At 41.9% G+C, this 22,944-nt stretch overlaps 1 protein-coding gene across 1 annotated transcript in view; it reads right to left on the reverse strand.

Moving 5' to 3' along the window:
* LOC137095348 (dynein axonemal heavy chain 10-like) overlaps positions 1–22,944 on the reverse strand; it is a 105,971-nt gene that overhangs the window by 24,020 nt on the left and 59,007 nt on the right. Inside the window, exons 42-59 of the mRNA XM_067461895.1 lie at positions 19,855–19,989; positions 18,068–18,284; positions 16,117–16,236; positions 15,541–15,686; positions 14,947–15,099; positions 13,547–13,807; positions 11,777–11,949; positions 11,286–11,379; positions 9,378–9,545; positions 8,836–9,024; positions 8,400–8,571; positions 6,685–6,888; positions 6,426–6,506; positions 3,816–4,013; positions 3,359–3,520; positions 2,557–2,731; positions 626–807; positions 214–350 (exon numbers count right to left, since the gene is read on the reverse strand). Of these exons, the coding sequence (XP_067317996.1) occupies positions 214–350; positions 626–807; positions 2,557–2,731; positions 3,359–3,520; positions 3,816–4,013; positions 6,426–6,506; positions 6,685–6,888; positions 8,400–8,571; positions 8,836–9,024; positions 9,378–9,545; positions 11,286–11,379; positions 11,777–11,949; positions 13,547–13,807; positions 14,947–15,099; positions 15,541–15,686; positions 16,117–16,236; positions 18,068–18,284; positions 19,855–19,989 (2,967 nt within the window). The remainder of the gene's footprint in view (positions 1–213; positions 351–625; positions 808–2,556; positions 2,732–3,358; positions 3,521–3,815; positions 4,014–6,425; positions 6,507–6,684; positions 6,889–8,399; positions 8,572–8,835; positions 9,025–9,377; positions 9,546–11,285; positions 11,380–11,776; positions 11,950–13,546; positions 13,808–14,946; positions 15,100–15,540; positions 15,687–16,116; positions 16,237–18,067; positions 18,285–19,854; positions 19,990–22,944) is intronic.

A 22,944-nucleotide genomic window follows, 5' to 3' on the forward strand; every position in this document is an offset into this window, starting at 1 on the left:
ATCAAGGCAGAAAATCCCACAATATTTGCTTTGAACCGGGTTATCTGTGACCACACTCGGATAATGTGGGATTTTCTGCCTTGATATTCTGGGATATAGGGCTGTGTGGAAGGGCCCTAAATCAACTGTTTTTGAAAGAACAGTGCTGATGATGCAACTGCTACGTCATGTGCATTCTGAACCTTCACCTATTTCCACGATTCCCTCTTGTACCTTTTCTCTTTTTGGCTTGACCTCCTTTGCTACATCGCAGTAACTCATAACAGCATCAACAAATTTCAGCATCCCCAAGCCAGCTCTGCTCACAACTTCCATTTCTTCAAAGGTTGTGTTTAAGTTCTTGAGAAGCCCTTCAGATTAAGAAGTCAGAGTAGTTAGTTGATTTATGCTCCGTTTTTTTTCCACAAGACAGCTCATAACATCTATGGAAGGCAATGGATACATTAGAGCCATACACCTGATCAAGTGCCTGGCACAATCTTTGCACACCTGCCTCTCTACTCATGTTTCCCTATTCCCAAAGAAGCTGAATCCCTGAACAATATGCTGCACCATTTGCAGTATCAACCAGTGAGATTCAGTTCCAAGTGCACAATGTATCCTGCCGCTATGCTGAGCAATTTACCTCGGACTGATTTCACTTGGGCCTGGGTAATACTATCAAAATCAATTTCCATGAGCGAACGCAAGAAGTTGGCCTCTGACATCATCCCTTTGGCATTCTTCCAGTTGAGCTCCTTGTAGCCCCTCATGATGAGAATGCACTCACAGACAGTCTGCACCTGCTTAGGGGGCTTAGCAAAAGACCTAAAATTAAAATAAATAAAAGATAAACAATCAGTCCAAAGAAGCATTGTTGTCATCTGAATAATGTTGACACTAAAATGAAGAGACTCTGAATAGCCTTCCTTTATGTTTTCCTGGTTTATTTTTTACTTGATTGAATTGCACTTCCGACATCTCTCATTGATCATATGCCAGGATGCTGCTTTCATGATATCCTGGGCAATGTTACTCACTTAATCCTTGACACAAGACTCTGAGCCCCAGAACAGTGCAGATTCGCAGACCACATGCCCATGACAAATCAAGAGAAACTCTACCCAACCTCAAACCCAGGTAAGGGCATCCTGATGGACTACAACTGCCTGGGTGACAGCTAACAGACTGAAACTCAGTCCAGACAAGATGGAAGTACTGTGGGTGGCACAAGTGGTGCCCATCTTCTTCTTGGACGGGATGTTCTTTAAAGATTCAGGTTCAAAATATGCAGTTGCTAACTGATCCACAAACAGGTACAAAAACTGATCACCAGTGAAGAGTCTTCCAGCCATTCCAAAGCTCTACAAAATTTGTTTTATGGGATACTAGTCACAGAATCACAGTGTTAGAAGAGACCTCATGGGCCATCCAGTCCAACCTGCCAAGAAGCAGGAATATTGCATTCAAATCACCCCTGACAGATGGCCATCCAGCCTCTGTTTAAAAGCTTCCAAAGAAGGAGCCTCCACCACGCTCCGGGGCAGAGAGTTCCACTGCTGAATGGCTCTCACAGTCAGGAAGTTCTTCCTCATGTTCAGATGGAATCTCCTCTCTTGTAGTTTGAAGCCATTGTTCCATTGTGTCCTAGTCTCCAAGGAAGCAGAAAACAAGCTTGCTCCCTCCTCCCTGTGGCTTCCTCTCACATATTTATACATGGCTATCATATCTCTTCTCAGCCTTCTCTTCTTCAGGCTAAACATGCCCAGCTCCTTAAGACGCTCCTCATAGGGCTTGTTCTCGAGACCCTTGATCATTTTAGTCGCCCTCCTCTGGACACATTCCAGCTTAGAGTCAATATCTCTCTTGAATTGTGGTGCCCAGAATTGGACACAATATTCCAGGTGTGGTCTAACCAAAGCGGAATAGAGGGGTAGCATGACTTCCCTAGATCTAGACACTATGCTCCTATTGATGCAGGCCAAAATCCCATTGGCTTTTTTTGCCACCACATCACATTGTTGGCTCATGCTTAACTTGTTGTCCATGAGGACTCCAAGATCTTTTTCACATGTACTGCTCTCGAGCCAGGCATTGTCCCCCATTCTGTATCTTTGCATTTCGTTTTTCCTGCCAAAGTGGAGTATCTTGCATTTGTCCCTGTTGAACTTCATTTTGTTAGTTTTGGCCCATCATCTCTCTAATCTGTCAAGATTGTTTTGAATCCTGCTCCTGTCCTCTGGAGTATTGGCTATCCCTCCCAATTTGGTGTCGTCTGCAAACTTGATGATCCTGCCTTCTAACCCTTCATCTAAAGTCATTAATAAAGATGTTGAACAGGACCGGGCCCAAGACGGAACCCTGCAGAACTCCGCTCGTCACTTCTTTCCAGGATGAAGAGGAAGCATTGGTGAGCACCCTCTGGGTTCGTCCATTTAACCAATTACATTTAGTCCCCAAATTGCCCAGCGCTGGCTAGCAGAGTCTGGGAATTATACTCATTAGATTCTTGCCAACATGTAGACATTTCTATGTGAAATCATCTCTGAACCAATGCACCGATGACAGCTTGAGTACCTGATCTCAGTCACATCGGACTTATCAAGCTTCTGCAATTCCAGTTTTGCTGCCTCCAAAATTGGCATGGCCTCTGCCAGGGCTGTCTCAGCTTCCTTCTTCTCCACTGCAATAACTTTGTTCTGCTCTTCTATTTCAGCTGCTTTTTCCACCGCTAGTTTTTTCTTTTCCTCAGCTGAGAAGAGACAGTGGCTTTACCAGTTTGCGCATTGCTACAATACCATCATTATAACAACAGTGTGGATAGATAGATAGATCAATAGACTAGATACAGATACACACATAGAAGGGATATGTCAAACTGGAATGGATTCACAAGGGAAGAAATCCCCAACAGGTATATGAATGAGACAGAACAATGCTTTTGCCCTTCAGTTCCAACATAAGCCCCCATACAATTACCTCCCCTAAGGTGGGGTTACAGTTAATTTCATTAGGTTCTCTGAAAAGAATGAATTTTTAAAAACACAATTAAATACATGGTCAAAATGCTATAGTTCAAACTTTATTTTATAAAAGGAAAATCATTCATGAAGTAAACTCAAAGGGAATGCAATCTGGGGGTCCCAATTGTTTTTAGAAGAAAGAGAACCTTGTGAATGCAGACTTAAAAGGTGACTATATTTTGCAGAAGCAAAATGGATCCACCACACAAAAATGTCTAGAAGTTATCTATATGCTTCCAGGGCATAGACATGAGTGAATGAAAGATCATTGTCAGCACTTTTGTCAGAGATCTAAGTAAACTCTGGCTTATGGAACAGATGTACTGAATCCTAGTGCACTCAGAAGGGACACTTACCAATTGCAGTGTTGGTTGCAATCTCCTGGAGCAAGGCTTCACACGCTGCCGTTTTCTCTGCCAGCACAATCTTTTGCTCAGCAAGCTTCAGGTTGAGTTCATCAAGCTGAATGGTTGCTTCTTTAAGCTTGTCTAAACCACCCTCTAGACGTTTGCACTGAGCTTTAGAAAAGAAAGGAAAGCTTTACAATGAAGGTAGCTGCTGTTCACGCTTTCCTTGAGATATGGCTGCCTTGGCAGCACACACCAAACTTTGAAGACACTCTTAACGTTCATAATTGATGGCAGAGGTGTATAACCTACAACCCTCAGCTTCATTTCAAAAGCTCACTGGAATACAAAAACATCATTTGCCTCCCCTTTTGGATGGAAATCCAAATGACTACAATGGATTAGCAGGAAAAGCAAACAACCCTGTTTTGCAGAATAGTGTAAAGCCAACTAAAAGCATATTTACCCAAAATGAACTGGTTTTTCTCCTGCAGCAGTTTGGAGTAAGTGTTAATGAAATCAAGGAAATTCTTTGGGGTAACGTAGTTGCTCCTTCTAAGTTTCTGAAGAAACTTCTTGCTGTAGAGCCCTACTGAACCATGGACCATGACACTGTGTTCAACGACTGCCTCCATGTTTTCTAGTGGGATCAAAGGATTAAGGCCTGGGAAAGAATGAGAAGAAAAAAACCATCAAACCATACACACGCCTAGTGTTTTTGTCCTCGTAAGAATGTATAAGGGCACTAAGAATTTACATAGGAAATGTGAAACTCACCAAGGGACATTTTGCCATATGTTATGAAAATGCCATAAAGCAAAAAGAAAAAGAAAAAGAAAAAAAAGAAAAAACTTCTGGAAGATGCATCATGAAGTTAATTCAAGGAATCTTTAAAGCCAAAATGGAACTTGACCCAATTTTATTCTTACTGGGCCTACTGAATGAACAGGCTAAAAGTTCAAGTTTACAATAATGCATCATATGGTTTTTGCAGCGAGAAAACTTTATGTTCAAAAAGGGAAAACACAGATCTAAGTTAAGAGAAAATTGGATTATAAAACTGCAAGAAATAGCAAACAATGACAAGTCGTTTGATAAAAGAGAAATCAACAGACACCTTTTTAATAATCAGGAATCTTTTATGTCATATTAAAAAGAAACAAAATATTATGACACTTGAAGAGTAGTGAAACATTAATGAAGTTAGCGGATAGACTGTAGACATAATATATAATAATAGAGCACGGTAACAACTGATTTTATTGAATATTTATTTTGGTTGGAAGATGGCAAGGCTCCTTCTTTGGAGGTTTTTAAACTGAGGCTGGATGGCCATCTGTTGGGGGTGCTTTGAATGTGATTTTTCTGCTTTTTGGCAGAAGGTAAGGCTAAGATTCTACTTTGATTTCTCCATCATTCCACATGGGGAGGATATCTGGAAAACTGGTACAATGTTTTACATACCAGGCTCTCGTTGACGATTTATAATATTGTTGTTGTTCATTCGTTCAGTCGTCTCCGACTCTTCGTGACCTCATGAACCAGCCCACGCCAGAGCTCCCTGTCGGCCGTCACCACCCCCAGCTCCTTCAAGGTCAATCCAGTCACTTCAAGGATCCCATCCATCCATCTTGCCCTTGGTCGGCCCCTCTTCCTTTTACCTTCTACTTTCCCCAGCATAATTGTCTTCTCTAGGCTTTGCTGTCTCCTCATGATGTGGCCAAAGTACTTCAACTTTGTCTCTAGTATCCTTCCCTCCAATGAGCAGTCGGGCTTTATTTCCTGGAGGATGGACTGGTTGGATCTTCTCGCAGTCCAAGGCACTCTCAGAACTTTCCTCCAACACCACAGTTCAAAAGCATCTATTTTCCTTCGCTCAGCCTTCCCTAAGGTCCAGCTCTCACATCTGTAGGTTACTACAGGGAATACCATGGCTTTGACTAGGCGGATCTTTGTTGCCAGTCTGATGTCTCTACTCTTTACTATTTTATCGAGATTGGACATTGCTCTCCTCCCAAGAAGCAAGATTTCCTGGCCACAGTCTGCATCTGCAGTAATCTTTGCATCTAGAAATACAAAGTCTGTAACGGCCTCCACATTTTCTCCCTCTATTTTCCAGTTGTCAATCATTCTTGTTGCCATAATCTTGGTTTTTTTTTATGTTTAGCTGCAACCCAGCTTTTGCGCTTTCTTCTTTCTCCTTGATTAGAAGGCTCCTCAGCTCCTCCTCGCTTTCGGCCATCAGAGTGGTGTCATCTGCATATCTGAGGTTGTTAATGTTTCTTCCAGCAATTTTCACCCCAGCTTTGCATTCATCCAGCCCCGCACATCGCATGATGTGTTTTGCATACAAGTTAAAAAGGTTGGGTGAGAGTATGCAGCCTTGCCATACGCCTTTCCCAATCTTGAACCAGTCTGTTGTTCCGTGGTCAGTTCTGACTGTTGCTACTTGGTCCTTGTACAGATTCCTCAGGAGAGAGACAAGGTGGCTTGGTATGCCCATCCCACCAAGAACTTGCCACAATTTATTATGATCCACACAGTCAAAGGCTTTAGAATAGTCAATGAAGCAGAAATAGATGTTTTTCTGAAACTCCCTGCCTTTCTCCATTATCCAGCGGATATTGGCAATCTGGTCTCTCGTTCCTCTGCCTTTTCTAAACCCAGCTTGAACATCTGGCAACTCTCCCTCCATGTATTGCTGGAGTCTTCCTTGCAGGATCTTGAGCATTACCTTACTGGCATGAGAAATAAGGGCCACTGTACGGAAGTTGGAGCAGTCTTTCGCATTTCCCTTTTTTGGTATGGGGATATAAGTTGATTTTTTCCAGTCTGATGGCCATTCTTGTGTTTTCCATATTTGCTAGCATATGGCATGCATCACCTTGAGAGCGTTATCTTTTAAGATTTTAAACAGTTCAGCTGGGATCCCGTCGTCTCCTGCTGCCTTGTTGTTAGCAAGATTTATAATATTGGCTTGCGGTAAAATCACAAGAAAAACTACATAGCATTAACATAAAGTCTCAAGTGTCCCAAAACTCACATTGTGCAACCCAGTCTGCAATTAAACTCCTACCTAAAAAGAATTTCGCAACTGCGTCGAGAGCCTGAGCTGGCCAGGGCAAGAACCAATCGATTCCAGTGTTGTTGACAAGGCCTACAAAGGGGACATGATATGAGAGTAAATAATAACACACAAACAGGAAGGAATAAAGTGTTGGTAATGAATAACTGATATACGACCCACTCATATACCCATTTATTGTTTTCTTGTTTCTACGTTTCTGGGACAAAGAGGAGAGATCAGTTTACCTTCAGAACCAACTGTTTGGTACCTGGGAAATTTCGACAGCGTGTTCTCAGTGTCTCCCCAACTGGGGACATCCCAAGGACAATGTGGAGGTTGTTGGCACTCTTGTTCACAAAGTACTGCCAGACACTTTCTTTTGCTGGTGCAGTGCCAGCTTTCATGGCTTCATCTGTGATCTGACTTAAAATACCATCTCTCTCATCATCTGGGAAAAGAGCTGGAACCATGCCTGTCAAATAAAGCCAGAAAGTGACTAAGTTGGAATAGTTAAGGTCTCAGGATTCTACTCTGTAAAAAGTAGAAGACAGCATCCTACCCTTCCTATCCTACTAACTGGGGATAGGGAGCATACTATGCCCCTATTAAAACAGCTCCATTGGCTTCCGACAAGTTTCCAGGCCCAATTCAAAGTGCAGGTTATTACCCATAAAGCCCTATATGCTTCGAGTCCAACCTATTTTCGAGACCACATCTCCTTCTATGAACCGGAACAGGCTCTGAGATCTGCTGGGGAGTCCCTTCTCTCGGTCCCACCACCATCCCAAGTACGGTTGGTGGGGATGAGAGAGAGGGACTTCTTGGTGGTTCCCTGCCCCCACCCCCCAGCTCTGGAATGCCCTCCCTAGAGAGATTACGTTAGCCTCCACTCTCCAATTTTTTCATTCTAGTCTAAAAACATGGTTTTTTAAACAGGCCTTTGACCTTGAGTAGATTTTAATGGTTTGATTTGAGGACTTAGTGATTGTTTCACTCCGGCATTTTGGATTGTTAATTGAAGACAGCCACTTTTATTCGCAGGCACTGTTGCATTTTATAAAATTATTTTTTTAATTATGTGACGTTTTATGTGCGTTCGTTGTTGTAAACTTGTCACTGTTTATATGCTTATGTACCATTTATTTTATGTGCAGCACTCAGGGGGTGCTTTTGTTTACTATCATTTTTATTTAACTCCTCCTGTGCCTAAAATGGTCTAAATCAATGGTTCTCAACCAGTGGGTCCCCAGGTGTTTTGGCCTTCAACTCCCAGAAATCCTAACAGCTGGTAAACTAGCTGGGATTTCTGGGAGTTGCAGGACAAAATGCCTGGGGACCCACAGGTTGAGAACCACTAGTCTAAATGCTCAAGAGGGATCTCAAACATGCTCCCCAGATGGCATTTTTGAGCACAAAGGTTAATTTCTGGTGGGACTGAATATAGCAAAAAGTGCTGCCCTCCAAGGTCTCCTGGATGTGCTAATTCAGCCTCCCGTGACCGCTTTCATTTTGATTTTTATTCTTAAAGAATGAACCGATGAGGTCACATCAAGAAAAGGGCCAACACACCCAAACGGAATGTTTGATGATCAAGAGGAGACAAAGTCATTAGGGCAACAAGAAATATATTGGTGTTCAATGGATGCAACAGTAGCTTCACAGCAGTGGTCTACAAACCTTTGTCTCAGATCTGCTGTAAGTTTCTAGAAACATTTGCCTTCTCTTGATTCCCTGTAAAGATGTTCCTCTTGTTGAAGAGTGTCAGATATGCATGGCAATTCCCTTAGTGAAAGGTATCATGCCCAGAGCCATGAAAATAGTGCTTGATTACTCCTTATTTCTTCAGCTCATACAACTTGCCAATGACATTGGTTTTTCTTCAATGTGGATTTTCCTGAACCGAACAGGAGATCCTTTCTAACACCATGATATTTCAGTTTTAACAGTGTGGACAACTGAGGATACACACAGACCATATATTACCTGATGTCAGCATGTTGTTGATGAGCTCCAAAAATCCCTCCTCTGCTACATGAGCATCAGTAAACAGGAATATCATTATCTTATTCTCAATCCCAAGTTTGGTATACAACGACTTGAGGTCCTCCCGCAAATTGTTCTCACTATATCCTCGGCTCAGAACTATTTCAAAAACCTAAAAGATAAGTGCAAATATTGATGTGCTCTTTTCATCTGAGCCTCTGATTTGCAGAATGGCAACTGGGCCATCTCTCTGGGTCAGAATCCCCTTCTTATTCAGGTAAACAAACCCTAAGCCCCAGTTTCCCATAAGTCAGTGGCTGATTATATTTGCCTTCTCTTTTGAAACAGTTTTAATATTACCAAACTGTTCCAAACAGGGAGGGGTAGTGATCTGAATTAATTCAAGAGAAAGTAAGGGTTCAATAAATGTGCAGACCTCGCATCCTGCTGTATAAGCTGCTAATCTTGCCAGCGACTGCTTTCCAGAGCCTCCAACACCGACGAGCAAAGCATGACCACGGTCCATCCTGATAATACGATGGACGCGGGTCAAATGCTCCAAGGCATCATCAAACAGGACCAGATTCATTTTAGTATTTATTTCATTGTATTCTTCAAGAATCTCCTACAAAAGAAAGTTAAGGGAGTGAAGGCTTGCAGAAGCAATTTGATATCCAAAAAGGCACGTGAAAAAATAAATACGGCTAGAGTAACAAGCCCATTTACCAAAGCTGGGGTGAGAGCTAAAAAGGCAATCAGCTGGCCTTCTAAAAAAAGTCAGTTCTATCTATGACGTTCAGCTAATACTGGTGGATGCAAATGAAGGACTGTGACTGAATTGTGAAAGGGCAGCATCTGCTTGAAGGAAATCTACAGACAACAATCCTGACTGTTTCTGGAGCAGGCAGGATCAGGAAAAAAAGAACACCAAATCAAACCATTAAAAAAAACCCTCCTTCCCCAGTTTAGGTTCTGTACCTCAAAAAGTGCTTTGGCTGCATCGTAGTCCTGGATGTCTTCATAAACACGAGGTTCACCTTCATTAAGGGCCATTCGAAAATCTCCAAAAAGAATTGGATCCCTCATAGCATGTTCTACATCATCTTTGAAATTATCCTCAATCAAAGCCTGTATATGCCCTTGGACCTGACAGTATATTTTGAAAAGACAGAATATGAACAAAGTCACATTAAATTCCTTATTTGCAGTCTGATCTGCCACAAAAAGATTCCACGCTAAGTCAGATAATGAAAGGAACAAAGATCTGAAGAATTTATCTAATGGTTACACAGCTCAACAAAAAAAAATCCTTGGTGTCTTGGGTTTTAGGCCTGTTCCTGGGGTTCTTTAAATATGCTTTAACTTGGAATATGTTTAAATGGTTTTTAACTGAGAATTTTTTAATCCTGTTTATATTTAATCCTGTTTTGATGTTTGCATACTTGTATTTTTAAATTGTATGCTAATGCTTTTATGTTAAGCCTTTTTGAGTCTCCCTCAGGAGAGATAAAGCGGAGTATAAATAATAATTATAATTATAATTATAATTATAATAATATGTGGGGTGATGATACAGAAATTGCATGGAATAAACGACATCCACTCTAGTTCCTTAAATATGGTAATCCTGGTTTTCTATGGATGAGCAGATGAAAACTGGTAGATAGCATGTGTTCTGTATCTCAAAAATTAAAGCTGATAGGGGAAAACGGGTGCCATTTTCAGAATGTAACCAGAAATAGGGCTAACATTAGAGGCACCAAATATTACACGAGCGTCTAGTAAAAATATATGAATGTCTAAAGCTGACTGGGAAACTTCAGGTGAATGTCTAAAATTGTTCAGCCAAGGCCACTGAGAGGCAGAGTCTCTTTAAGATAGGGTTTCTCAATCTGGGGGTCGGGACCCCTGGGAGGTTGCAAAGGGGAGTCAGAGGAATCGCCAAGACCATCAGAAAACACAGTATTTTCTCTTGGTCATGGGGGTTTTGTGTGGGAAGTTTGGCCCAATTCTATCGTTGGTGGGGTTCAGAATGCTCTTTGATTGTAGCTGAACTATGAATCCCAGCAACTACAACTTCCAAATGTCAAGGTCTATTTTCCCCAAACTCCACCAGTGTTCACATTTCGGCATATTGAGTATTCATGCCAAGTTTGGTCTGGATCCGAGTCCACAGTGCTCTCTGGATGTAGGTGAACTACAACTCCAGAACTCAAGGTCAATGCCAACCAAACCCTTCCAGTATTTTCTGTTGGTCATGGGAGTTTTGTGTGCCAAGTTTGGTTCCATTCCATCATTGATGGAGTTCAGAATGCTCTTTGATTGTAGGTTAACTATAAATCCCAGCAACTACGACACCCAAATGACAAAATCAATCCACCTCAACCCCACCAGTATTCAAATTTGGGCGTATCAGGTATTTGTGCCAAATTTAGTCCAATGAATGAAAATACATCCTGCATATCAGATATTTACATGAGGATTCATAACAGTAGCAACATTACAGTTCTGAAGAAGCAACTAAAATAATTTTATGGTTGGGGGTCACCACAACATGAGGAACTGTATTAAGGGGTTGCGGCTTTAGGAAGATTGAGAAACACTGCTCTAAGACCTAGGGCAAAAGTACTTCCCAATTCTTTCACCAATATTTCTTTTAAGGTTGTAATCATAAAGACCATTAAGGTGGAGTAAATCCTGCTGAAAACAGTGGGACATCCTTCTGAGTAAACAAAGGAAGTATAAATGGAAATGTTAGCTTCTGAGCTTGGAGTCTTCTGTACGAAAAGCATTTGTACAAGCAGCCACATAAGGTTTTATCCTGTTTCCTGCTCATGTTCAAAACAACACAAATTAATTAAAGGAAGAAAAAAGGCAAGGACTAACCAGCGCTTTGTCTATTTCATTAATCAGCCTGTCATGAAAAACCCGCAGGCACTCGTTCCTCCATACTCGCACCATCTGACCCACTGTCTGGAACCTGCGTTGGAAGAAAACTGGCTCAGATTATGGAATGAGATTTAGTGGACCACTCATCCCCACTCACCCCCCCCCCCCCAATTTGCAATAAAAGTTGCTCCCAAATAGACAGTTCCTACTGCTACATAATATTCAAAAAAGCACTAGACACAAGTTTCATCTTTTTAAAAGAGATATTTTTTTTGTAATAAAGAAGGATTTATTTATAGCCCACCAGTACCTTCCTTACATCTGTTCTGTCTTCCTTAAGAGTAAGAAAAGTAACAGAACCTATTATAGGAAAATACAGGAGGGCTATGAACTGAAAAGGAAGATATCTGAGCCAACCATCAAATTCCACCTATGGGGCAATTTGATCGCATCACAAAAGGGCCCAAAATTGGATGCAACAAACTCACCGTTCTGGGGTTGTCTGAACAAGTCCATTGTAAACCCTTGACAGGTCTCGCAAGTTAAAAATATAATGGAATTTGGAAGGAGTTGGAGGTAAGTCTCGGACAATCATTTGATATAGGGCCAACGTACATGATGTCATCCTGTCGGCAATTGCAGACACCGATTCATGAAAAGCCTGCAGATACCAGATGGGTGTGGGGAAGAAAGTTTTCAAAAGACAATTCTGGAAATACTTTTTCTTGAAGCTTATTTTTCCATCACCATACTGTATAAGACAGGCCTTCATTCTACCCTGGGAGCCTCCTCCCTTTGTGTCGCACAGAGATATTGATTGATGGCCGCTAACATTCTGGGGGAAATGGAAGGAAAAAGGAAGAGGGGCCGACCAAGGGTAAGATGGATGGATGGTATCCGTGAAGTGACTGGCTTGACCTTGAAGGATCTGGGGGTGGTGATGGCCGACAGGGAGCTCTGGCGTGGGCTGGTTCATGAGGTCACAAAGAGTCAGAAGCGACTGAACAAATGAACAACAACAACATTCTCACTGGTGACTCTCATTGAGAATTATTTATTATTTATTTATTTACCATACTTGTATCCTGACTTTCTCAACCCTGAAGGGGACTCCAGGCGGCCTTACAAAGGCAACAATTCAATGCCGCATGTACACATGCATCCATGAATGAACAAAAACATTAAAACCAACCAATTAAAACATAACATTAAAACAATTAAAATCACATAGTCCAGGTCATATCATTAAGTTAATTTATGTCTTATTGCACTGCTCCATTATCAACCAAAAGCCTGATCCCGGAGCCATGTTTTTAGTTTTTTTCTGAAGGCCAGGAGGGAGGGGGCCGATCTAATTTGACTGGGGATAGAGTTCCATAGATGAGGGGCCACCACTGAGAAGGCCCTGACTCTCGTCCCCACCAGTCGCGCTTGCGAGGGAGGTGGGACCAAGAGCAGGGCCTCCCCCAATGATCTTAGCCTCCAAGGTTAATCATAGAGGGGCATACGTTTGGACAGGCAAGCAAGGCTAGAACCGTTTAGGGCTTTATAGGCTAAAGCCTGCACTCTGAATTGTGCTCAGTAGCAGACTGGCAGCAGTGGAGGTGATGCAGAAGGGGAGTTGTATGCTCCCTGTATCTTTAATGCAATTGTCTTGGAAAATGTTCTGAAACCATCCATTGGTAAAGTCAAGTCAAAGTTGCTAAAGGCTACCTGATAAATTCATAAAAGTTTCCATCAACACTTATAGGAAGGGATAACTAAGTCAAAATGTAATATGACTATGGCTGGCACATCATTTTAATACAGAACTACCAATTTACTCTTACATGACTTTAGACATCGTAAACCCTTCCTTTCCAATGTATCTTTGGCAGAGTCCCTCTTATACTTCATCTCAACCACCGATAAAATAAGAGCATGCAGATCCTATGGGAAAATATTATTGAAGTTCACAGTAGATTCTGGGATCCAGCTCAAATAGAGCTAGGAAGTTATTATCTTTCCTTGTCCACGGATTACTAATATGGCACCAAGAGATCAAACATTAGACTTGGACTATGATCAGTTACTTTTATATCATTGTCCTCAGCACCAATCAAAACCAAGCACCTAACCTTAAGACAGATTCCTATCAACAAATGCCAGTGCATAAGTGTAGGCCTGTGGGTGAATTTTTCACAAGCATTTAAGTTCTATGTGGGTCTATCAAATCTGACACAATATTTCTCTATTTACAGTAAATAAACGCAGCTTACCTCTGTGTGGCCTCTTAAAATAGAAGCATAAATCAAGTGCAGAGACACCTCAGAAGGAAAAGGAACATTGAAAACACTGAAGAGGGAAATGAACCGAGGATCAACTTCATTACGTCCTCCTCCCGCTTTGCCCATGGCAGCAATAAAGCCAAGGTCACGGAGGTATTTGCAGTTCATTTCTTTTCCCCGATCATACAAGGCACCTTTCTCTAACAGTAACTTGAGCAATGCAATGGGCTGCTGAGTCCCATATTCATCAACCTTTGGAAAAGAAGGAAATCAAAATGCTTAGGCAAGGGACAGAGAAGAGGCCAACAAGCAATCTACCCCAAAGAGTTCTGAATGATAACTATTTGGATTCCTCTTTTCAACCCAAGCTCACAATATGTAACAATTTTAAATATACTAACATCTAGAAAAGACAATATCAATACATATAAAATCAATATAAATATTAACATTAAATATTTAGTTGATAAATACACAAATAGAACTTGACGTCTAATAATTATGGTTGAAACTCAATTGTTCATCTCAATGGCAACTTGGTAAAATAAAAATTCAACTGATTTGAAGGAGCTGCTCCAATTGAGACAAATAAGTGGGTTTAAGTAGCAACTCTATGTGTACACAACCTCTGAGGATGCCTGCCATAGATGTGGGAGAAACATCAGGAGAGAATGCTTCTGCAACATGGCCATACAGCCCAGAAAACTCACAGCAACCCAGTGATTCCGGCCATGAAAGCCTTCCACAACACATCAACCCTATATGTAGTTGTCTGGAATAAGTCTTAATTTAATTAAATGGAGCTTACTTTTGAGAAGACATGGACATAACTGCAATGCTAAGCTGTTTAAAGATAGGAACCAGAAATATGACAAATAGCTGGCAAACTGCAGAATAAACTTTAACTAGCAGGCTGCAGAATAAACTTATACTGCTATTACTTTATTTATGTACCATTGCTTCCCAAAAGAACTCACAGCAGCATAAATCATCATCATCATCTTCATCATCATTATCATCTCTTTTATCTCCACAACTACCATGTATGTAAATAAATCTTCATCTTACATCTAAAAGATGACAGCTGCAAGTTTAGATGGCTTTTTGATAAAGAAGACCAATGCATCTAAGATAATCCATCAGTGGGTATAGCCATTACAGAATGAATGAAACCTCAAAGATAAAAAGATGTCTATCTTTGCTAGATACTTGTGACAAGTATGGCATCACTATAACACTATCTGCGAGTTATGTTGGAAAGAAGAAGGCTGGATCAGAGAACCTTGCTCTGACTCAGCATTCCCTGTCCCTTCCATGCCAGCTCCAATGTTACTCCATTTCAAAAAATACAACGTATTGCAGAATTCCTGCATATAATTCAGTCTGTTTACCCTGGGCATATTCATATCATCCATAAAAACAAGGAGACGCTTTCCCATCGGTGGCCCATAGGTCTCTTTGGTCCGTTTCTCTACATTTGCTTCTAAATTCCGTTGAATATCCATTGAAGTGGTGCGGGAGGAGAAGTTAATGATCAGCAACACCTGAAAGTGGAAGATGAAATATGGTCAATGCTGAAATGAAAGCTCATACTAAGAACTGTGCATGCCTTAAATAGGATCCAAATGGGAAAGCAAATCCATTGTTAGGAGACTTTGGAAACTTGGGTCCAAAGCAATGAAGCATGGAGCAAACCATCAGTCTCATGCCTATTTCTGATACAAACCAACACATACCATCTTCTATTCATCAAGATCCAAACTAAGCCCCTTTCCTTATTGTATCAGAAGGCTTAACTGACCTAATCTGCAGCTAGGCCAGAGGTAGCTGCACATTCCCTCCCCAACGTATGACCCTGCTGGACCATCATCTTACCATCCCAGTTGCTGTTGCCAGGTATAATTACTCCAAATTATTTTGATAAGGCTTACTATTTTGATTCAATAAAATCACACCAAGGTCTACACTGCAATGTAGAGTCTTACATTTGTGTCCGGATTGAGTTTTCTGAGGAAGTTCTGTGTTGTTGCTGTCTTTGAGGTCCCCGATTCTCCAACCAGAACAACAGGATTCTTGATTTTTACCATTTTTTCTAGTAGCCAGGTTGTGCGGGTTGTGTCCACTGTGGGAACTAAAGAGTGGGGATGTTAATTTGGAATGTAACAGAGAGACATCAGGCATAATGGATATATCAAGGCAGCAATAGAACTTTAATTAAGCACATTAGATGACATTGACTTTAGGGATACACTCTATTCTATGCTCAAGTCTAATGGTTCTCCTACAGCAAGGAGCAGAGTATACAACCGCATGCATACAGGGCATTTCTGTTCAAACGTGCCCAAAATTGGCTTTCAAATTCCTTTCTGATGTAGATCTTTGAGAGAAAGAAAAGCATACAGTTCCTCAGAAACCAACAGCTTTGGGTACTCCTTCCATTTGGCAAATAATTGTGTGTAAATATGGTTGATTGCATAAAGTTTCAGAATGCATGACAGATTTTCAATTAATCACGCCCACTAAAATTATGCCAAGCTTAATTTACCTTCCTTTACACTTACCTAGAATGTCAATAAATTTCACCTCAGGTGAATGAACATATTCAGGGACCAATTTACTCCAAGGCATCCACTTTTTCATCTGCCCATCAAAGTGAAAGTCATATAATGTCGGAAGCTGGCCTGCAATGTATTAGAAATAAGTAGAGAGAGTTATTGCTGTTAGTCTAAACCAGGGGTCCTCAAACTAAGGCCCGGGGGCCAGATGTGGCTCTCCAAGGTCACTTACCCGGCCCTCTCTCAGGATCAACCTAAGTCTGCCCTTAGTATCATCCCCAGAGAAGGGCAGAAGGAGGGTTACTCGTGAGCAGGAATCGGATGAGGAACAACAGAGGAAGAGAATCCAGGATATACTCACAGCCTCCACAGATGAGGAGTAATTCACGGGTTTCTCCAGGGATGATGGGTCAAGGAGTGATGGGAATGGGGATGATGCACTGGATTGGACTAAGGTAAAGGAGGTGCAAGCTGTGTGTGCGGAGCCAACGTCTAGTGATACATTTATGGGGTTTTCTGGAGGTGAAGACTAGCAATCGGGGAATACTACAGAGACTTGGGGTGATCTAAGTCTTCACAGGAGATGGAGAAGCTGGAGGGATGGTAACAGGAGTTCACGTGTGAATTTGGGAGCAGCTGCAAGGACTAATGATGGGGCGGTGGTCAGCTCATCATCAGATGATGATGATGTGTAATAAAAGTGGGTTCAGGAATGGGAATCCTTTGCAGAAGGCAAGGTGTTGGTTCCGTTCGTGTATCGCGTGGACTTGTCGCTGCCTGTTTCTGTGTTGGGCTTTGGGTCTGGGTTCTGCAGCCTGGAGTTCCTGTTCGTGTGGATTGACTTCTCGTGAGTGTGGATTTCTCCCTTCCTGGATCTTGGACCGGCTTGACTACGACGCTGTTTGACGAACTTTGGAACGACGCTATTTCGGATCTCTCCTACTACGACTCCTGGACTTCGGCTGACCTCGGTTTCTCTCCTTGCGGTTTCCTTTTGCTGTTAACCATTTGTGCGCGGCGCTGTTGGTTTGCCGCAAAGTACTGTGTTTAATCCGGTTCTTTTCTCTGGTTAATCCGGATTATATCTCAGTTTGCTTTTTGAACCAAGTTTGGTTAACTTTTGAGTTTTGGCCAGAGGCCAGCGTCTCTGAGCTCCTGTCCTTTGTTGCAATAAACTTTACTTTGGAACTAACTCTGTGTTTGGCCCTTAAAGGCATCTGTGTCCTGACACATAACAACAACAACAATCCTATCTCATCAGCCAAAAGCAGGCCCACATTTCCCATTGAAATACTAATAAGTTTATATTTGTTAACATTGTTCCTCATTTTAATTATTGTATTGTTTTTAAAGTGTTTTTTACACTACAAATAAGATATGTGTAGCGTGCATAGGAATTCATTTTTTTTTTCAAATTATAATCTGGCCCTCCAACAGTTTGAGGAACTGTGACCTGGCCCTCTGTTTAAAAAGTTTGTGGACCCCTGGTCTAAACACTATGGATGATGAAAATTACTCTAAGCATTTCCAAACAAGAAATATAATATGTTAAATTAGCCATTTGAGCACACAGTCATAGAATCATAGAGCTGGAAGAGAGCCACCTGTCGGGGTGCTTTGAATGCAATTTTCCTGCTTCTTGGTAGGGGGTTAGACTGGATGGCCCACGAGCTCTCTTCCAGCTCTATGATTCTATGACTGGACATATATGCCACCAACGTCTGGGGAAAAGACATTTAAAAGCATCCCATGTTGTTGATCAATTTTACATATTATGTAGCATCATCAGAAAGCGTTGGGTTTTAGTACAAAGAAACATGGCACGTGCCCATTTTTGCAGGCCTGGAAGAAAAGGGTTAGATATTACTCACTGTTCTTTAATTATCTAGTATTTGTCCTTAACTGCACAAAGTTTCGTTCAAGTAAAATGTGGTACAGAAGACCAACCATATCCCACCTGGAAGCTCTCCTGGTTTTGCTAGAGTCAGCTCATCATTAACCATTGACATAGAGGAGAGGCGTTTAATGAAGTCATCAAATTTGGATCTTCCAGCTTCCAGGAGACATCCTCCTAAAGAAGAATATAAAGCTTCCAGAAAGTAGCATTCAAGCACATCGGGGTCTTCAATTTCCACTTCTAAGAGGGCGTCCAGCATCTTACTCAATTGTATCACCTGTCACCAGAAGTAACAAAGTGATAATGATATCTGGGGAAATCCTGAAATATCACTTTTCGCAAAATAGACCATTTTTGTTGGAGATAGCAACCTTCTCAAGCTTGCTCTGTTTAATGTTTTGTCTGTTTATAATGTGTTGTTCATTCCTTGAAGTGTATGTCTTCTTTGGTTTGCAGTTTTCTATGTACTTGAGGCAGTGGGAGGGGCTGCAGACCATGTGACTGGTTCAGTGACTGTTTAGAATGCAGTTTTAAAAGGATGCCAGATGAGGAATGACAGTCGAAGCTTGAGTCAGTTTGAGTACAGAAGCCAATGTAGGAAGTTAGAAACTACTGAGGCTTGAGTCCCTTGGAAGTATGACTGTTATGAAAAAGAGCTATACAAAGCAATATAGTTTTGAAGAGATTGATAAAGCCTATAAGTTAAAGATACAAATTGAAACGTTTTAACATTTAACCTGACAAGAAATGTGCCTGCATATTTAAATACATGAAGTTGTGGGTAAAACAAACATGTTATTTTAAATAAGTCTACTTGAACCTTTGCCTGCTGAAAGCATTGAATAGAAACAAGATATTTACGTGCTCAGTTATCATCAATTAACCCAATAAACTAAAGGAACAGTTCTGCAACTCTGCTACCCAATACGTTATGATCCTAACAAGTTAAAATCCATAAGGTAAAGGTTTCCCCTGACATTAAGTCTAGTCGTGTCCGATTCTGGGGGGTGGTGCTCATCTCTATTTCTAAGCCAAAGAGCCAGCGTTGTCCGTAGACACCTCCTAGGTTGTGTGGTCAGCATGACTACATGGAGTGCCGTTACCTTCCTGCAGAAGCGATACCTATTGATCTACTCATATTTGCATGTTTTCAAACTGCTAGGTTTGGGCCTAACAGCAGGAACTCACCCCGATCTATGGATTCAAACTGCCATGCTTTTGGTCAGCAAGTCCAGCAGCTCAGTGGTTTAACCTGCTGTGCCACCGGGGGCCTTGTCGTAATCCATATCCCAATAATTTTAACCCAATTTAAACATTTTCCCTGAAATTCCCTCTGAAATAATCCCTTTCTCTGCCTCTCCCATCTAAAGTGATATTAAAAGGTTTTTTAAAAAGCAAAACAGTATTTAAAATTGAGTGTCAAAGTGTTGTTTATTTATTATTATTATTTATTTATTTAGAGCTTTTATAACCCGGTCTTCTCAACCTCTGAAGAGGGACTCAGGGTGGCTAACAACAAGGAATTCATACACAAATAAGCTAAAACATAATAACATCATAATACATTAATACATTAAAATACATTAAAATACAAATCAAATAATTACATAAAGCCAAGTCGTCAAGGTAAATCACAAATTCAACTTTTGATACTATATTTACAGTCTCTCCTGAAGGAGATACTTTTATGCGTCAGGACACAACCTGGAAACTCTTCTCACAGTTGATTCTAATGAAGCATATCCATATTTTACTATAAACAGTAAATCATCTTCAGCCACACAGTTGAACTCAAACATCTCCAAAATTGCTTAATGATTGTGAATTAAGAAAGCAGCATTTCTTACCATATTTAAGTCTGTTTGTGGGACTATGGTCTTTTGCTTCTCCCCTTGCCGTCCATCAACAATGCCTTCTACAATCATGTCAATCAGGTATGGCACATACTTGTCAAAGAGTCTGTCTAATAGTTGTTGTTCTTGCTAGGAAAAACAGAATAAATTCATGTGAAGGATCTACATAGTTCCTGCCATATGCAGTACTTTAATCTGCTTTAAAACCAATATATCTGATATAACCACAGACACCTAGTTCCATGTCTCTATGAGGTTGACAGAATAGCACAGGTTAAATCCAGTCCATTCAGAAAAAAAGAAAGAGAAGAAATTAGTGAATGGGCCACAATAGTGAAAGATCTACCAGGAAAGGAAGCATCCAAAGCTTTTCTCCTGTAAGCAGATAGTAGGATCAGGAGCTGCAGAAAAGCACAACTATGGGACTGAAACTGGATGGGATCTCCTCTTTTAAGTGAACCGGAAAAGTCTGCTTCAGCTGACGTGCTTCTTCCTAAATGTAGAGGATAATATCCTCCACTGACACAGATGAAGCGTTTCAGTGTCTAACTTGCCTCATCTCTCACTATGAATCTCATTGTCTCTTTTCATAATTAGCAATATAAATACTGCATATGGCAGGCACTTTAGTTGAAGAAGCAGTCTTCTTTCCTCCTGGCATAGGACGAAGAAGAAGAAGAAGAAGAAGAAGAAGAAGAAGAAGAAGAAGAAGAAGAAGAAGAAGAAATAATTAAAAAATTACCCGCCTCTTCCAATGGCTCAAGATGGGGTACAACAAAGTGAAAAAAAACATCTCAATGTAAAATACATACAATAAAATATGTTTTTCAAAATATACAATTATAAAAACATACTCCAAACTCAGGGCCCAAAGAGCAAAATACAGCAGCAAGGAATGCTTTCGCTAATATAGACTTTTTCATAACATAACATAACATAACATAACATAACATAACAAAACAAAACAAAACAAAAAAGGAACATATATATCAAAGAAACATATCTTCTGGACACAAAATTGTTCCTTTCTCAGAAGCACTGCAGTTCAGATGCAAATCTACGCACATGTAAGGAACTGATTAATTCTCACACGAGCAAGATTTCTTTAATCACATGACAGAAATCATTTCAGAGGACATGGTGGAAATTCAATACCAGAGCAGTGCTGTCCCACTCACACTGTCTAGCTTTGCTTTGTGGAAGACAGAAGGAAAAAAGGAAAAGAGTCAACAGCACAAAAAGTTATGTGTCTTCTAGGTGAATTCACAAAAATCATCTCTCTAGCCAGACAAAGGTGAATCACTTCTTATACTTAAAGTCATGGAAAGCGTGGTGGCCTCACAACTCCAGGTATTCTTGAGAGACACGGATTATCTGGATCCGGCACAGTCTGGTTTCAGACCGGGGCATGGTACCGAGACGGTCTTGGTCGCCTTAGTGGATGATCTGCGCCGGGAGCTAGACAGGGGGAGTGTGTCCCTGTTGGTGCTCCTGGACCTCTCAGCGGCCTTCGATACCGTCGACCACGGTATCCTTCTGGGGCGCCTTGCGGAAATGGGTCTTGGAGGCATTGCTTTGCGGTGGCTCCGGTCATTTCTGGAGGGTCGCACCCAGAAGGTGTCATTGGGGGACTCCTGTTCCGCACCACAACCTTTGACTTGTGGGGTGCCACAGGGTTCCATACTGTCCCCCATGCTGTTTAACATCTACATGAAGCCGCTGGGTGAGATCATCCGGAGTTTCGGGGTGCGGTGTCATCTGTACGCAGATGATGTCCAACTCTGTCACTCCTTCCCACCTGCTACTAAGGAGGCTGTCGAGGTCCTGAACCGGTGCCTGGCCGCTGTAACGGTCTGGATGAGGGCGAACAAACTGAAACTAAATCCAGACAAGACAGAGGTACTCCTGGTCAGTCGCAAGGCCGAACGGGATATAGGGTTACAGCCTGTGCTGGACGGGGTCGCACTCCCCTTGAAGGCGCAGGTTCGCAGCTTGGGTGTGACCCTGGACTCATCGTTGAGCCTGGATCCTCAGGTTTCAGCGGTGACCAGGGGAGCATTTGCACAGCTTAGGCTCGTGCGCCAGCTGCGCCCGTATCTCGGGAAGTCTGACTTGGCCACGGTGGTACACGCTCTTGTCACATCCCGCCTGGATTACTGCAACGCTCTCTACGTGGGGCTGCCCTTGAAGACGGCCCGGAAGCTTCAGCTGGTCCAGCGTGCGGCAGCCATGTTACTAACTGGAGCGGGTAGCAGGGAGCACACAACGCCCTTGTTGTCCCAGCTTCACTGGCTGCCGATTTGCTACCGGACCCAATTCAAGGTGCTGGTCTTGGCCTACAAAGCCCTAAACGGTTCCGGCCCAAAATACCTTTCTGACCGCATCTTGGCCTACGAGCCCACGAGGACCTTGAGATCGTCTGGGGAGGCCCTTCTCTCGATCCCGCCTGCATCACAGGCACGGCTGGCGGGGACGAGGGAGAGGGCCTTCTCGGTGGTGGCCCCCCGGCTGTGGAACACTCTCCCGGCACACATCAGACAGGCGCCCTCCCTCATGTCCTTTCGAAAAAGCCTTAAGACCTGGCTGTTCGAGAGGGCATTTAATTAAGTGCTAAGCAACAACATTACGGTAATGAGAACTGGAATGGTATAAGGAAAATGAGACTGGCTATGATTCTACTAAGAGACGAAGCGGATTTTTATGTAGTTTGTATTTGTTGTATAGTCATATGTTGTTGATACTGGCCTCTGTAACTGTCTTTTTATGTGTACTGTACACCGCCATGAGTCGCCCGTAAGGGCTGAGAATGGCGGTCAATAAGTGCATCTAATAAATAAATAAATAAATAATAATACTGATTTTCAACCAACATTCCTCATTTCTGTATTGTCGAAGGCTTTCATGGCTGGAATCACTGGGTTGTTGTAAGTTTTTCGGGCTGTAAGGCCACGTTCTAGAAGCATTATCTCTTGACGTTTTGCCGGCATCTATAGCAGGCATCCTCAGAGGTTGTGAGGACCTCACAACCTCTGAGGATGCCTGCCATAGATGAAGGCGAAATGTCAAGAGAGAATGCTTCTGGAA

Source organism: Anolis sagrei, chromosome Y (genome assembly GCF_037176765.1).
Source record: "Anolis sagrei isolate rAnoSag1 chromosome Y, rAnoSag1.mat, whole genome shotgun sequence".
NCBI lineage: Eukaryota > Metazoa > Chordata > Lepidosauria > Squamata > Dactyloidae > Anolis > Anolis sagrei.